Source organism: Etheostoma cragini, chromosome 11, assembly GCF_013103735.1.
Source record: "Etheostoma cragini isolate CJK2018 chromosome 11, CSU_Ecrag_1.0, whole genome shotgun sequence".
In the NCBI taxonomy this organism is placed as follows: Eukaryota; Metazoa; Chordata; class Actinopteri; order Perciformes; family Percidae; genus Etheostoma; species Etheostoma cragini.
Window position 1 is genome coordinate 6,272,097 of NC_048417.1, and position 16,839 is coordinate 6,288,935.

Here is a 16,839-nt window from a genome sequence, read left to right on the forward strand (position 1 = left end):
CTACCAAGAGATCCTGAAGGAGAATGTCCGACCATCTGTTTGTGTACTTAAGCTGAAACGAACTTGGGTTCTGCAGCACGACAATGATCCTAAACACACCAGCAAGTCCGCCACCAAATGGCTGAAGAAAAACAAAATGAAGACTTTGGAGTGGCCTAGGCAAAGTCCTGACCCGAATCCTATTGAGAAGTTGTGGTATGACCTTAAAAAGGCCGTTCATGCTCGGAAACCCTCTAATGTAACTGAATTAGGACAATTTTGCAAAGATGAGTGGGCCAAAATTCCTCCAGGATGCTGTAAAAGCCTCATTGCGCGTCATCGCAAACGCTTGTTGCTGCTAAGGGTGGCCCAACCAGTTACTAGGTTTAGGGGGCAATCACTTTTTCACACAGGGCCATGATGGTTTGGATTTTTTTTCACCTTTAATAATAAAAACCTTCATTTACAATTGCATTATGTGTTTACTTGTGTTGTCCTTGACTATTTTTTAAATTGGTTTGATGTTCCAAAACACTTAAGTGTGACAAACATGCAAAGGAACAGGAAGTGAGGAAGGGGGCAAACACTTTTTCACACCACTGTAGATATGATAAGTTAGGCTAAAATGAGCAGTATAACAATGATTTAAAGTTGTTCAAATAAAGTTTGGTCAGAAGCTATCCAAATTAAAGTGCAGTGGAAAGTAATTGCATATTACAGTTAAAGTACGGTATTGCAGATGTATATGTAAACAATTGGTACTGTAAATAAACAGTCAGCAGTGCAAATTGAAATGTAAGTAGTGCAAAAAGGTAAGTCGTGCAATAAAGATGCAGATATGAACAGTTGTTACTATAGTAACAGTCAGCAGTGCAGGTGAACATTATAATATTGCAGAAAACAGGATGGAGGCAGGTGTGAGGAGGGAGAGGAGAGTCTATCAGTATATGAGGGGAGTGGGATCAAGGAGGGTTAGAGTTCAATAAAGAGACAGCTCTGGGGAAAAAACTGTTCTTTATTTAAAAAAAACTGTTCTTTAGTCAACACAGAAACCCATTGATATGATTCTTGTTGATCTGTAATGTTTCTTGTTTGTATCTTACAGAGAAACCGTGTCCAGCTGAATGGAGGACGTTCTGTTCTTCCTGTTATCTCCTCTCTGCAGAGTCTGGTTCCTGGGAGAAAGGCAGACAAGACTGCAGAGACAGAGGAGCAGATCTGGTGGTGATAGACAGCTCTGAAGAGCAGGTACAGTCCACAATTCTATACAGTTGGTTTACTTATTTTGTTCTAGATAATATTAAATAATGAGGATTAGGTAATGTTAAGTTTTGTGTGGAGATAAATACTGCATACATATGGAGGTTAAAACTAAAATGTGATGTGGATTTCAGTCAGGAGAGACATGTTTGCAGATATGAAATAAAGGTTTATTGTACAGCTCAATAAAATGTCAAAGTCTTTGGCGATTAGACTCCATTGTTATACTAATAGTTGGTATAAACATCAGCCCCCCCGATGGAAACTAGACACATGGTGGCGAGGAGGAAGCCCAAAGACCAGATCAAAGGAGGCTCCAAACCAATTAGCTGGAGTAGGTGACTAGTGGTGGAAAGGGCGGTGGAGGGTTGCACTCTGTACCACAGTGTACCAGTCTGATTGGTTTAGCCGGAAGGTGAATGCCTCTACCAGCTGATTTGACTTAGGTAAAGAACAGTGATTAAGAGTTAGGTCTTCCTGAAAGGATTTACGCTGAGCTACATTTTAATCAGGAGAGACTAGTTTGCAGATATGAGTTATACAGAGCATGATAACATGTACATTCATTAGGATAACAGCTCAATTGATTTATGAGTGCCTCAATTAAAACTTAGGCCTTCCTGAAAGAATTTACACTGAGCATTTTTTTACAGACGTTTCTCTTCAAATTCGTCAAAAAAGATACTTGGTTTGGTTTGACTGACAAAGATCAGGAGGGGACCTGGAAATGGGTAGATGGAACTCCACTGACTCTGAAGTAAGGCTTCACTTTGGTTTAATATAGACATTAACTTATATAATTCCCTCAAAGTTGAATTTTTGCTGAAAAACACTTAATGTCCCAGTCATCAACCTAGAGAGCATTATGTGACATGGAGGAACTGTGTTTATGTCAGAGAATTGCAATATCATGATTGTCTTTAATTAATTTGTTAGGAACTGGGAGAAAGGGCAGCCTGATAATGGTGGTGGAAATCCAAAGTGGGGCGAAGAGGACTGTGCACATTTTGTCGCCACTGAGTGGAATGACCGGTCATGTGTATCTCCTATGAACTGGATCTGTGAGAAAAAAGCTTGACTTTGACATATGTTTTGAAAACATACATTTGATAATGCTTCATACAGTGTAAGCCATAATCTCCATCATGATGAGATAATGTGCATGTGTGCTTGTGTGTCCATAACAGGGTATCAGTTATGACAAAATACTAGGACTAATATGTATGTATAAAATGCCTGATTAATCTTTATATAATATAAACTGCAATGTAACCATCTCCTCTTCAGTCTAGTGTGTCTCACCCGGGCGTCCATGGGGACTGTTGTTAATAAATAATCCTTTAAAATCAGTGACAAAGACTGGTGTGCATGAGGCTTTATAGTAAGAGTGATATTCATCAAACAAAGCGTTTGCATGTTTGTTTTACTTCCTTTATAAACATTTAAAGCAGTAAAATTTACTCAGAGTGTGATTTAACTGACCCTAACTACTTTCACGTGAGTACAATATTCTGGTAATGTTTCCACTTGTATCACAAGCCACAGCAACCCTAGTCTCGCATTAGCAAACCTATCTCCATAGCGCTATGCAGGAAGGTCTGGCCCCTCCACACATACACTGTTAACGCAATACAGAACACATTCTTAGTTCAGCACAATTTGCTCTTACTAGTGTATATCTGTGTGGATTTTGACCAAAGCAAATCCCAGTTTATAGGTCCGTCCCAAGACATCCCAGTTGTTATTTCTCAAAGTGATCAGAGTTCAGAGTGTAAACTCAAAGAAAGTAGAAGGTTTCCTCCCTTTAGAGGTCCTTTAGAGGACTTGCTGGATAAAGAAATTCACTTTTACATTTACTAATTTGGGTCAATCACCAATGCACCTAACTATTACGAGTCCTTTATCAAATGTCCCTTTAATGACATTATGCATGAATAGGTCCTGAGCATGTGTGTGTGTATTTCAGTACTGTGTTTAGTGATTACTAATAAAACAGAGTGTAAATTAGAATTTCCCCACTTGGGATCAATAAACAGTATTTATTATTAATAATGATTTGTATTACGGTCCATTAAAGAGAACTTAATAACAAATCAAATTTATGCAGTATAATTTATTTTTATTATGTAATTTCTTTAAAAACAGCTTCATTTTCAAGACACAAGCAACAGTGACATGTTTTTTCTCTATTGCTGACAGACTGAGTTATGTTGGTGATAAAACTGGAGTGGAAAATATGCAGAGTTCACTAGGCCCTTTCATATGTCCAGTGGTGGAATGTAACGCAGCACAAATACTGTACTTCGTAGTAGTATTGTACTATGTACTAGTACGAGGCTGGGACACATTCATACGGTTTGATAAAGTACTTATTTAACGTATCATTGCACCTACAATAACGAGTGTAGTTGTCCTCAATTTAGGTCATCCTGTCTCGTCTACAGTATTTCCTGCATCCACTGTGTGTGTTTGTGTGTGTGTGGGTTAGTCGCGGGGGGATCAGCAGTCCTGCCCGCTGCAGAGCCGACAGGTTTGGAACCGCAGCAGCCTTCAGCGACTTTCAAGTGAAAAATTGTTACAGTGTTCATTGATTCTAAAATGTATACAGGTTGGCAGGACGGTCTGAAATGTTTTGACACGGAAACAAACAGAAAACACAAGGGAATCCAGAGGGAACAGACCAGGCTGTGACAGCCTCATAGCTGAGGTGTGTGTGTGTGGGTGTGTGTAAAATCAAGAAAAGAATAAAAATGACATTTTGGTCTATTTGCAATCCTCTATTGTGGCTGTGCCGCTCTTTGTCCATAAGATTGTGCTGTTGGTTCAGTTATCCGTCCTGGGAAAAGCCTCCCTCTCCCCCCTTTGGTTTGTCTGTCCTCATTCTGTATTCTCATTTAGGAAGCCCTAATATAATGACCATGTGTTCTGCAATACAGACAGGAATCATTAGCTCTGCGTTCCTTATACAGAATGTCATGATTAATAGCATCATTCTGATTTCCCATGCTATCACTATTCCCTCCATATCTATACTGTTTATTGTTATATGGCTGCCGCAACAGTCTGCCCCTGCCTCTCATTGTAGTTCTTGTTTGAAAACCTGATACTTGACTTCACCTTCGACTGGCCCATCATTTTCAAAACATAGGCTTGGACATTTCTCCATCAAAAGGTCTAAGGAGACATTTGGCATTGCCCTGTGGCTATTACGGAGGTCCACCAATTAATGGACCCAAATGGATTACTTAAAGTATCTGGCGCATCTTGAGTTACTCTTCTCAGCCAAAGTCAGTGGTTTGTCCAAAACTTTGTCATCAAAAGTTAAAAAAGGTGCGCTTGTCTCAACTTCTTCCTCTCTGTTGGACTCCTCTCTTTCACTGGACTCCTTTCTTTGTCTAGACTCCTGCTGCCGTTTTTCATTTTTGACCACCACCGTCACAACACAATCTAAAAGTATTTGCACGTTACCGTTCCAAACATAAGACATGAATTATAATATGTGGTGTTGACTGAGCTCTTTCCATTCAATATCTGCTTTTTTTCTTTTTGGTACTCATTTAAGGCGTTATGAAAATATTTCAAAATTTCGTCAGACACAATGAGTTTTCAATCTCCCAGTCTTGATTATGTCTTTTTATGACAATAATTCCTTTAAATCCCGCCTCAATGCATTCTGAGATGTCTTCAAATCTTTAGCATTTGCAAACATTTATAAATCCTCATCCACTTCCTGATCCTCTGTATATTCGGGTGGTTTCATAAGTTCGTTCAGAGCTGGATGTAAAGATTTGTACTCCCCATGCCCAGCAACTGAGCAACTGTCTTGGGCAAGGGCAAACGTTAATCTAATTATGTATGTGCTAATTTGCAGAAATACCACAACAGATATAAACATTGGGTAAAGCCAAGTGAATATGCCTTGTTGAATCTGGTTGTCAGCTAACAGTAAATACTTAATGTTAAGGTCTGAATGGAACTAATTTAGGCTACCCATGATCATCAATACATAGAGGCAGGAAAAAGTAACCAGCATTTGTTAATTATTATTGTTGAGTTTCTGGGAGATAAGTCTGAGGGAAGAACAGGAGTCCAGGGTAAAGAGAATGCAGAAGACAAAAGGTAGGTACAATAAAAGTGGCTGGATTAAACATTAAAATTAAATACACAATGCACTACTGGAGAATCTCCTCTTCCCTCCCATCACAGAACATCTGCATCGAGTTAGTGCACCTCACTCCCCTGCAGTGTCCACAGGCCGTGGTGCATTCTACAATTTTTTGTTTTTCACAACTGCATCCCAGGGTGCTGCAGTCAGAATGCCCGCTGCACCTTATGACCTTCATGAGCTGCTCAGGAATAGGAGTTAGTGTTGTCACATTTGTGCCATCCTCACTCCACAGGACAAAGTCCATCTGTAAGATAGAATACACTTTTTAACCCCCATGCAGAAGATGTTGACATTGCCACAGCAGCAATGAAATACACAAGTTACAAAAGGACACAATACACATGGAACATTTGAAGAAATCAGATTTTTTGCAAATATTGAAATGTACCAGATGTTGATCCCTTCCATTCTTGGACTTGTAAGTACACTCGCAGACTTTGGTACTTTACTGCTCCTGCTGTTGGTTGTAATACCTGTGACAGAATGTAAGTAGAGCTGGAGGCGACCTTCTCACAGAACTGGTGATATTGAAGGGAGTCCAGGGTGTCTGTAGATCTCCCATCATAGAGAATCACCATAGCTTTCTCTCCTGCTTCTGCTACATCATCTGTAGATTCTCCCAAGGGATTCAGCCTGAGCCGTCCTGTCCGGCCTTCTGAGGGGTTTTGCCTTCGCACATGGCTGCCAGAAGAGTCTCTCCTTCACCGCAGGCCTCCAGAGAGTCTTCGCGGTCCTTCTTTTTGCCTGCTGTTGTCTGGACACCTTTTGATTTGTATGGACTTTTGGTTATTAAATCCTCAAGCTCAACACTATCTGTCTATCTCTGGGTCCACATTCTCTGTACCTTATAACAAATACTTGATTTCACTTCTCTTAAGGCCACTCCTATGGGTAGTTCCCTGCTAATTGATTCACTCCTGTTGAAGGCCGCAACTCATTTTGAATCTCAGTTGAGAATATCTTTAGTACTCACAGTAAGTACTGTATGTGCTCATGTGTAATTGTTACACTTAGGTATTATTCTCACCTCTGAAACATGTGACTTCCTCTTTTTTTAGGGGGGAGGGCAGAGATGGTGTATGATGAGGTGAAGATATTTCCTGAGGTAGAAAATAGTCATAGACATCTTGAAGCAATGGAGCCTGTCTATGTCAATTCTTATTTTCCCAAAGCTAGATCTTCAACAAATCAATCTGGTAAGAAGGTGAACACTTGTACTATATATATATATATATATATATATATATATATATATATATATATATATATATATATAATCTTTCATTATTACTGTTGTATGATTGGTTGTATTCCTTTTTTGTTTTTTCCTTGTGTTTAGGTCCCAGGAGCTCAGAGAGGAGATTTCATGGAGCTGTTCTGTGTCTGGGGCTGCTCAGTGTTTTCCTCCTGGCTGGGCTCATCGGCCTCGGTGTCCACTGTGAGTCTAAAATCCCAGTCAGATATTAGAGTATGAATTTTAGGAGCATTATTCTGCTCATAATTTATTAAGATGTCTATTTAAGTTTATCTTATGTTGGGTGGCCCCGCCTTTATGCTGTTGTTGTCTCCTTCATGTATTTTCATTTGGTTTTTAGCTCTTAGTTTTTGTTTGAAATTAAAATGCAGCTCTTCAAATTCAGTTACTTTCATAGTTTGTGAATAGAGAATTTGACCTAGAAGGTATATGTGTATAAAGCTATCTAAGTAAAGCTTAGGATAATAACATGCATCAAGCAAGCTTCCATTTTTGGCGCTACATTACAATTGAGTTGTGCAATTAATCAAATTTTGGTCGCAATATCACAAAAATCACAATTTAATGTAATCGAGGAATACAATAATTTTATTAATTACGTTTTTCTCCTAAACCTTTTTTTGTCTCGTGATCGGAATGACACACACACAAAGTTGCCCCTCCCGAAAGCCAACTCACTCAGCCAACAGTTAAATATATTTTTTATGTTATTTTTTTTTAAGGGGAATTCAAAAGGTCTAACAGGAAAAGTATCAAGTCAATTCCCAGTTCAAGGTGTTTTACTGTTGTAACAGCTTTCCAAAAGTCAATGATTAATTGTGCGAAATAATTGTGATTTCAATGTCGACCAATGTCGAACAGTTGTGATGGTTATTGTATTTTCCCACAATTGAGCTGCTCTTATTCCAGTCATAATGCTGCTGACTGCTACGTTTTACAAAGGTGGGATAGGTGTAAAGCTTAACTTGATTTCTGAGCCCTGTTCGTTGGGCAGAGTTAGAAAAAAATGTAAATGCAGTAACTTTGTCTGTATGACATGGGAGCAAATAAATATATAACGTTTACTAGGAAAATATAACTGTCTCTTCACAAGACTGGATACAGGAGACATACAGAGACTTGCAGACATGATGCAATACTGTATAATAAGAAAGTAACATACAATAGAAGAAGGTTCAGATAGTTAATGAAACAATTTATTTTAATGAAACATAAATAGATAATAGGAATCAACCTAGCCACGATGCCAAATTGGGCCAGTGGCACAACTTGAGGAGTGGATTGCAATTCCCATCTTCCTACCCCTGTACATCCAGTTTGCTTGCACGGACCAAGCCCTTCTTTGAATTAGGCTTTCATTTTAATCTAACTAAACACCTGTAAAGTTGTGTAATCGCATCTTGTGCAGGTTTTACACAATTTGCGGGGACTGAATCTGGCCGCAGACAGACAGAAATATGGCACACCTGGCAAAGTACTCAAATCCTCTTCTGTAGTAGTTCCATAGCCATTATAAAACCAGGGCAGGGTGTGGGTATAGTTCCCACTACCGTATGTGTCTCCAGGACCACATTTTACCATGATGACACACACACACACAGACACACGCAGACTCATAAGGTAAAAGCAATACTAGTGTTACTGTCAGCAGGAGGTTCACAGTATTACAGTACTCAGTGGATTATTAAATTCAGACAAGCACTACAATCATTCTATAATGTTTTTTTGTTTGTTTTTTTAAACTGGTCCTCTTCCAAACCTCTATCATGCAGGCACCGGATTGGATGCTGTTTCAAATGAATTGACATTTGGTTCTGACAACCTGTAATAAACATGAATGTGTCTCTTATATATTTTAGACTTTGACACTGTACAACGCCTCCAGGCTAGGGATTACAAGTTGTCTTCCCTGACTGAAGAGATACACCGGCTGAATGCCAACCTCACGGAAATGACCAAAGAGCTGAACAGGAGTAAGTGTGGCGCACAAACATTCTCATCAACGAGAACAGCATGGTGAAAAAACCCTCAACATAGCATGTGTTATTCTGGCATCTCAGTTTTGCAAAATTAATCTTCAAAGCTCACAGTTGTTGTCAAATACATGGAACCCAATATACCCTGTTCACAGTTTGACTGATTAAAATGAGTTTACAGTAAAACTAAAAAACTAAAGGCTGTATTTTTATTTGCATCTAACTTACAGCTAGATTCTGTTAAGTCCAAGTGCATCACATTTCTCATCTATTTTGAATTCTAGCTGGCACGAATACTAGCTTCCTGTCCAACAAGATCTGTGAAGTGCTTAGTAATAGGTGTGATATTGCAACTGCAAGCCCTGGTTTGCATGCAAACGTTTTTTTTTACACTGTAGTTCTGAGACAGTTGTTTTTGTTGTATTTGTATTAAAATATACTTCCAAGACCCAAATGTGTTTTTATTTTGTAATCTTGATTTAAAAAAATATAAATTTTTCATGAAACATAATGATTAGTTACCTGAACAAAATCAACATCACCATTTGGCCTCAATCCAGGGAAGCAGGGGTTGGAATATTATGAAGTACATTTACTCAAGTACTGTACTTGAGTTTAAATGTAAAAGGAAGAACTATATCTCAGAGTGAAATATTGTACTTTTTACTCCACTTCTACTGTTTGACAGCTTTGGTTACTTTTCAGATCCCCTCCCAGTCCAGGGAAAACCATGCATGTTCCAATATGTTGATGTTAAAATGTTGTGATGAACTGAAGGATGTGTTCCTCTCAGTGTTGAGGAAAGTTTCTCCTCCTTCTTGAGCTAAATAAATTCTTTAAAAAGCCTCTTGGATCAGCTGGGAAAATGCATTATCACAAAGTTGAAAACAGGGCTGTTTTTCTGACTCAATGAAAGAGTTTTTAGAGATACGTGGTTCTTACAAGCAGGGGCGTTGGACTGGGGGAGGGGACGACTGAGTACCCAGGGCCCTCATGTGAGGATAGCTTAACAGGCTTAATACCTGCTTACAGGACAGCAACGCGACAATCGTACGATGATATAATAGAATATGATGCATTGCTGTGGAGAAAACTACTCAACACAACTGTAAAATGCAACATATGCAGTATTGCAGATACTTAGGCAACACAGTGTCTCAGTGGTTAGCGCTTCTGCTTCACAGCAAGAAGGTTCTGGGTTTCCAGGTTGTTTTGGGCCTGTCTGTGTGGAGTTAGCATGTTCTCCCCGTGTTTGCATGGGTATCCTCTGGGTGCGCCGGTTTCTTCCCACAATAAAGACATGCCCTCACCTGTATTGGGCTGCTCATACATCCGAATAGCTTGAAGGTGAGGCTGACAGATTGCTTTGGCCCTTTCTTTTGCAATTTCTTCTCGCTGATCTAGAAAACACTCACTCACTTGTGCTTCCAGGAGATCTTCATAAACCACTTTGTAGTAAGGAGGGCAACACACCTCACTGATACAATTGGAGCAATTCTTCTTCTTTCTTCTACAACAGGACTACAATTGAGAATTAGCCAACTGGCTAACACTGGCACATTTACAGAAATGTTAATTAATGTGCATTTCCTAGTTATATAAAAAAAACAAAATCTACTTTGAGTACATTTGGCTGATAATCACTTTTACTTTAGGTTTTGATGCTTACTGTGTGTGTTTACACAGTGTGGTGTAGTTTTACTAAAGTAAAGGATCTGAACTATTCGTCCACCACTTAATAATTGCAATTAACACAACACCAACTTCCCAAAACTGTGTCAAAATGTTCAAGACTACAAGCATTAAATCAGATATGAAAAGACTAATACCTATTCTGTAACTTCATTAATAATTATAAGCAACTTGATATGACAACTCCAACAATTTCACCCCATAATTTGGCTGTAACAAGCCCACGCTCACTATGTGAAAGAGTTACAGATTGGTGGGAGAGAGATACATTTTAACATTCACTGTACTTGCAGCAAAGTTACGCCATGAAGCTGCAACCATTAGTAATAAATAGAGATGCACATGTCAACATTGGAAACCACCTTTGTGAATTCCAAACATTGAAACATGTATCTTTGGCATTTACTCTTGTCTGATTTTTAAAGACCCATGTCCTGCAGAATGGAGGATGTTCGGTTGTGCCTGTTATCTTCTCTCCACTGAGTCTGGTTCCTGGGAGGAAGGCAGAGGTGACTGCAGCAAGAAAGGAGCACATCTGGTGGTGATAGACAGCTTCGAAGAGCAGGTATGGTGTGGCAGGCCGTCCTAAAGAACAAGTAGAGAGAGAGAGAGAGAGAGAGAGAGAGTTTTATCATAGCAAAATGGGATAAAAGATAAAAGTCATCCGCAGCAGGATGTCAACGTCATGGTGACCACAAGAAAGATCAGTCAAGCAACAAAGTCAACAGGGAACGTCCTCCAGGCACCATGCATGTCCTAACTAAATGTTGTGCCAATTCATGTTGTATATGTTTAGATACTTGACAAAATAAGTGAAAACTTTGACCTGCTGATAGCACTCGAGTAAGCGGATCATCTCCAAAGATGTTAGAATTTATCCTCTAGGGCAAGGGTCTTTAATGTTTTTCAAGCCAAAGACCTTTAACTGAAATAGAGACAGAGCAGGGACCCTCTACTGCATACAGTATGTTGTATAAAAGGAACCTGCATGTTAAATTGGGCCTACAATAATGTGTAGGGTGGCCTAAAGCCTTTATGCAATCCTTTCTTTTGCATAGAACACTATTAAGATATTAAAATAACCTAAGAATTGTTAACATGATTTTGTTAATCATGTTTTAATGTTAAACATACAGTACATGATGTGGTGCAGTGAATCCTTAGGATTGTTAGGATCTGTCGATGGCCTTAGTGACCACCTTACACATAGGCCAGCAGTATGAGCAGTGACAATTTATATTTTCTAATAATTTGTTGGATTCATGTGAAGACTTTTTACTTCTTGAAGAAACTTTCAGAAATTTGATATAACTTGGAGGCCCCCTGCAATGACTGTCTCTGCTCTACGAACACCGAATATCTCTGGTGAATTTTACTGAAAGCAATTTAATAGTTTTCAAGATATTCCATGCTGAACTACAAATGTCAACCTCAGGGAGACGCTATAGACAACAACAACATAAAAACTCAACGACCAGCTGTTCTTCACCAGACTTTATTTACTGTAAGGGCCAATGAACCTGTCTGACAAATGGTCTACATTGTATTTTAATGAAATAATATTTGTTTTATTTACACTCTTCACAACATATTGAACACAACACATTTGCATGTAATACTAAAACAACTTTCGTTTTTTTTATTGAACAGAAGTTCCTCTCCAACTTTACCAAAAACGCAACGTATGCTTGGATTGGTTTGACTGACGAAGCCGAGGAGGGAACCTGGAAATGGATTAATGAAGCTCCGCTGTCTTTAAAGTAAGGATGAATTTGCTTCACCTTAGTTAGATGGAGCCACATGCATATACTGTTATATAATATATACACTACCACAAGCACATGCATGTCATTAAACAGAATGGCTGGCGTGAATATTGCATTTTCCCTCTGATTGACACCTATGGTAGAAGAAGTACTCTGGCCTTTTCCCTTTAGTAAAAGTACCAATACTACAGTGTAGAAATACTCTGTTACAAGCACAAGCAAAAAGTCTTACTTAAGTTAAAGTACAACTGCTACATTAGCCCAAAAAATTCTTAAAGTACAAAAAGTAAAAGTACTCATTCTGCAGAATAATGTATATTACAATATTGGATACTAATTGTTGATGCATAAATGTGTTTGTCAATTTAATGTTTAATGCTGGGCTACTTTGAATTACTATGCTTTGTTGCTTACTCTTTAATAATTTAATGTAAGAAATAAGTTTATATTTATGTTTTAGATATCAATAAGCTAAATCTGCAATGTAACTTAACATTTCCCTCTGAGATGTGGTGGACAGCCGAACGTAGCCCCCCCCCCACACACACACACACACACACACACACACAACATTCGTGGTCGGGAAGTTTGTATTCTGACTAGAATCTGAGTATGGCACCGTCAGGCTAGTGAAAAAGTAGATAAAGTTGCATAAAAAAAACTGACTGACACATTGTTAAAATACACAGCAGTTTCAAGACATCCAAATAGATCAGTGTCACCAGTTTAGTGACATTTAACACTCATTTACAATACATTGTAGAATAGAATTAAAGAAAACTAACAGGATTTAGTTAATGTTATTTTGTACAAACATTACAACATCTGGAGAATGCATACCATGGAGAGGATGTACTTCAATAGTATCAAACACATCACCACAGACCATGTTATTTTTTTTTATTTTTTTTTTTTGTTAACACTGACATTTCATCTGAGAAGGCTGGAAAAGAAAACATTTTAGCATAAAGTTACCATTTTAAACACAATTTAAACATCTTGCAGACACATAGCAACATTAGCATCATACACTGGATCAGTGTTTGTTGGAATGAATGTAATTGAGCTAAATGCTCAACTGTGTTCACCAGCTGGACGCTAACTTTGTCTGTCTGCTGTTTGCTGCTAGGCAAAGTAATGACCATCACTAATAATTTATAAATTGATTATCAATCAAACTTTAGTTAAGTTATGTCACTGTTAACCAAGTGATGTTAATTGATAATGTTTACTTATCAACAGTTACAGTATCATTTATGTTATTTATGTATTTGTTAACAATTAACAAATGATTTGTAAAGTTTGACTAAATAATTTGAAAAAACGTCGATAAACATTATTTGGAAGACTATTATAAAGTTGCAGATGATTATTATTATAGGCAGTAGTTGCAGCATCAAATAGCTATCCAAACAATTTATGGATAGTTCACAACAAGTATTAACCACTGACAAAGACAAAAATCATAATTTCATTATTTGTTACTTTAATTAACTATCAATTAACCATATATTGATCATATTATTTTAATAAGGTGTTACAGGTTTATGCCTGCCAAGGCTGGAAACAAAGCAGATGTTAGCAGAGTTGGAGGCCAGTGCGTAACTTTTTGATATTAATAAACATCCTTTACATTCAAGCCATTGCCAAATGAGATGGTACAAAGCTAATTAATACTATCAGCTCCACAAAACTCTCGTTATTTCTCAGTTTGGCTATATTCAGAAGATAGTGGTGTAAGGCAACTTTCCCACCCAGAAACTGGAGTGAAGACAATTACCTCTTCTGAAGAGTCCATCATTCTTTTCTAATCATCCATGTCCTCCTTGGCTACAAGCAACTGCGAGGAGGAGGAAGGCTTGTATCATGTGGACGCACCAATATTTTTGTTACCATTATTTAAAATTCCTCATGGGGGCAACGGAAACTATGCACCATAGCTTTAATGTCGTTGAAACACTCGCAGAGGGGAACTGCAGAGTTGGGTGCTCATTCTCCTTACACAACCCAGCAGCACGCTTTTACACACTGTAAAAGTCTTGGTAGCATTTCCTGATGAATAACATGATTAAAAAAGGCTGTGTTCATGTCAAACATTTACAATTTCATTATTGTCTCGTTTGTTTGCCTGTTAGGTACTGGCAGGAAAGTCAACCGGATAACGGTGGTGGACATGGCAATCTCGGGGAGGAGGACTGTGCCCATATCAAAATGACTGAAGGGAAGAGTTCCCAGAACTGGAATGATTTGCTTTGTAGTAACAGTCTGAGATGGATCTGTGAGAAAATACTTTAGTATCGGTGCATAATCAGTTTTGAGTATAAACGTTTTGGGATTGTTGGCTACAGCAAGAAAAACAAATCACGAATGTCCTTCAACTGCAAGTCATGGCTCAGTTGATAATAAGGAAAATCATTCAGAATTACATCATCAATCCACCTACGATGATGATGGGTTCTTCATCATGAATCATCCTTCTCATAGTTCATTGTCCCTGATCCATGCTCCTCTGTCTCGGCACCTGCATAAGAATAGTCTTGCTCAAAGTTGGTCGTCCGTGATCCATGTTGCTGTGTCTCTGCTCCTGCATGAGAATTGTCCTGCTCAGAGTATATTGTCCCTGATCCAGGCTCTTCTGTCTCTGTATCTGCACAAGAATCATCTTGCTCAAAGTTGGTCGTCCCTGATCTATGTTGCTGTGTCTTTTTTCCTGCATGAGAATTTCCTTGATCAGAGTTCATTGTCCCTGTTCCATGCTCCTCTGTCTCTGTACCTGCATGAAAATCATCTTGCTCAAAGTTGGTCATCCCTGATCCATGTTGCTGTGTCTCTGCTCCTGCATGAGAATCGCCCTGCCCAGAGTTCATTGTCCGTGATCTATGCTCCTGTGTCTCTGATCCTGCATGTGTCTCCGTTTGTTGCTCAGGTTTTATCAAGTAGAAATCTGAGGCTGAAATCTTTTGCCAGGCTTCAGCAACATCGTTGACACTGTTGTTGCCCTCACCTGTATTGGGCTGCTCATGCATCCGAATAGCTTGAAGGTGAGGCTGACAGATTGCTTTGGCCCTTTCTATTGCAATTTCTTTTAGCTGATCTAGAAAATACTCACTCACTTGTGCTTCCAGGAGATCTTCATAAACCACTTTGTAGTAAGGAGGGCAACACACCTCACTGATACAATTGGAGCAATTCTTCTTCTTTCTTCTACAACAGGCTGTTGAGCTCTCAAAAAGGCACCACATGACAATAAGACCTGTGATTAAATACAAGCCAATTTCCTGAAGAAAAAAAAAGAAAAAAACATCTATTCAATAGTTTGAGGAACACAAAGCACAATATCATTGTGATTTCAGACAGTTGAGCATCATTTTTTCCACACTTTTAACATTACGTAAATTCTTTAGAAGCCGGCAAGCACATGGCTGGAAAACACATACAGTGTTCTGCATCGTCTAAATATGATAAATGGACAAATGTACTGTGAGCTTGAAATAGTACATTTTTATGAAGAGATAAAATAATTCCATTTCCCAAATAGTTTTGCTTTATAACCATATTTGATTGTTGTGTGTTGTTACTTACAAGTGATTCGGATTTATGAGCAACTTTAATGAGGGTCTCGTTGTAACTCAGCTCTTTTTTGCAAGGAATTCCAGTCTGAGAGGCGTTGCGGTTTGTCTTTAGGCAAAAGTACCAATCTCCATCAAGCATAACAGTGGCTATCCACACACCATTCAGAGTGACATAGCTGATAACAAACTTTGAAATACACTTACAGGGACTGTTAGAACAAAGTCCATGCCATTTGAAAAAAATCTTCCTTCCATGGAAAGACTCAATGATGCTGACAACCCAGGTGAGGATTATAGGAGGGAACACCATGTACACTACACCATGCAGATGTATATATAGGACATGTCTGCATGAGCATTCAAAATCCATGTTGAATACATACTGTAGGATGTAGAAGAGGACTATCAGCAGCAGCGTACTCACAGCCTTAGTTATTATTTCAAAAAGTTTTTGAAGAAAGTCATGACTTAAAGCAATGCTGGCTGAAATTAAGATATTCTGTTTTAAGGCTCCAGTTGAATTTTTTTCTTTGTCTTACTCTAAGAAGATCTTGCTCAAAGACGTGATGCTCTCTCGTCCACCAGCTGAGTAACAAGGTGTCAACCAGATGAAAAATGTGTTTTGCGTTAAATGTCACCTTCATATAAATACATCTGGACAAACCGTGCCAGCCAGTCAGCACTCTCAGAATGATGGTACCAAATGCTTTCACTTCTCAAAAAGCTGAGGAGGATTTCCCCAGACATGTCCTCCAGGGAAATGTGTAAAAAAAAAAAGCGATCCTCGTTTTGAACCCTAATCATTTTCAAAATAAATTTTCTAGTTGAGGGTATAATGGTTCAAGAAGAAAATAAAGTAACACTGTTCATGGTGTCTATAGTTTATTTTAATTATTTTGTCTGTTTGTAATGCTAAAGGAATATATCTGGGAAACACACATAAACCTTTACACTATTTTCCTCCACTTCTATTGATTAATGCTATGCTAAACTTACCGCCTCCCACCCCCAGCAATGTACTTAATGCACAGACATAAAAGTGGTATCAACCTTGCCATCTAACCCTCAAAAGGAAAGCATACAGTGTGCACTGAGCCTATTTACTGACCTTCATACCATAATATTCCTTCAAACATTGATGTTGCTATTTATGGATTGTACCAGAGTCAGC

The 16,839-nt window shown here is 38.5% G+C and overlaps 2 protein-coding genes across 4 annotated transcripts in view; both read left to right on the forward strand.

The window, feature by feature from the left end:
* The window catches only part of LOC117953190 (CD209 antigen-like protein C), an 8,588-nt gene extending 5,999 nt beyond the window's left edge, over positions 1 to 2,589 (forward strand). For all 3 annotated transcript variants that reach the window (XM_034886009.1, XM_034886008.1, XM_034886010.1), the window contains 3 exons: positions 1,085 to 1,227; positions 1,893 to 1,996; positions 2,176 to 2,589. In XM_034886009.1, coding sequence (XP_034741900.1) covers positions 1,085 to 1,227; positions 1,893 to 1,996; positions 2,176 to 2,317 — 389 coding nt within the window. In that variant the 3' untranslated portion in view covers positions 2,318 to 2,589. The remainder of the gene's footprint in view (positions 1 to 1,084; positions 1,228 to 1,892; positions 1,997 to 2,175) is intronic.
* Positions 2,590 to 10,764: 8,175 nt separating this feature from the next.
* Positions 10,765 to 14,408, forward strand: LOC117953421 (CD209 antigen-like protein A). Its single transcript, XM_034886431.1, has 3 exons — positions 10,765 to 10,895; positions 11,981 to 12,090; positions 14,232 to 14,408. The coding sequence occupies exons 1-3, from the start codon at positions 10,779 to 10,781 to the stop codon at positions 14,389 to 14,391; spliced, it is 387 nt and encodes a 128-aa protein (XP_034742322.1). The 5' UTR covers positions 10,765 to 10,778; the 3' UTR covers positions 14,392 to 14,408.
* Positions 14,409 to 16,839: the final 2,431 nt, after the last annotated feature.

Excerpts from the sequence above, each read along its gene's own strand:
- LOC117953421 (XM_034886431.1), top strand. The coding sequence starts at position 10,779 with ATGTTCGGTTGTGCCTGTTATCTTCTCTCCACTGAGTCTGGTTCCTGG. Across the intron at positions 10,896-11,980 it reads TAGACAGCTTCGAAGAGCAG|AAGTTCCTCTCCAACTTTAC; the intron begins GTATGGTGTGGC and ends TTTATTGAACAG. Across the intron at positions 12,091-14,231 it reads GAAGCTCCGCTGTCTTTAAA|GTACTGGCAGGAAAGTCAAC; the intron begins GTAAGGATGAAT and ends TTTGCCTGTTAG.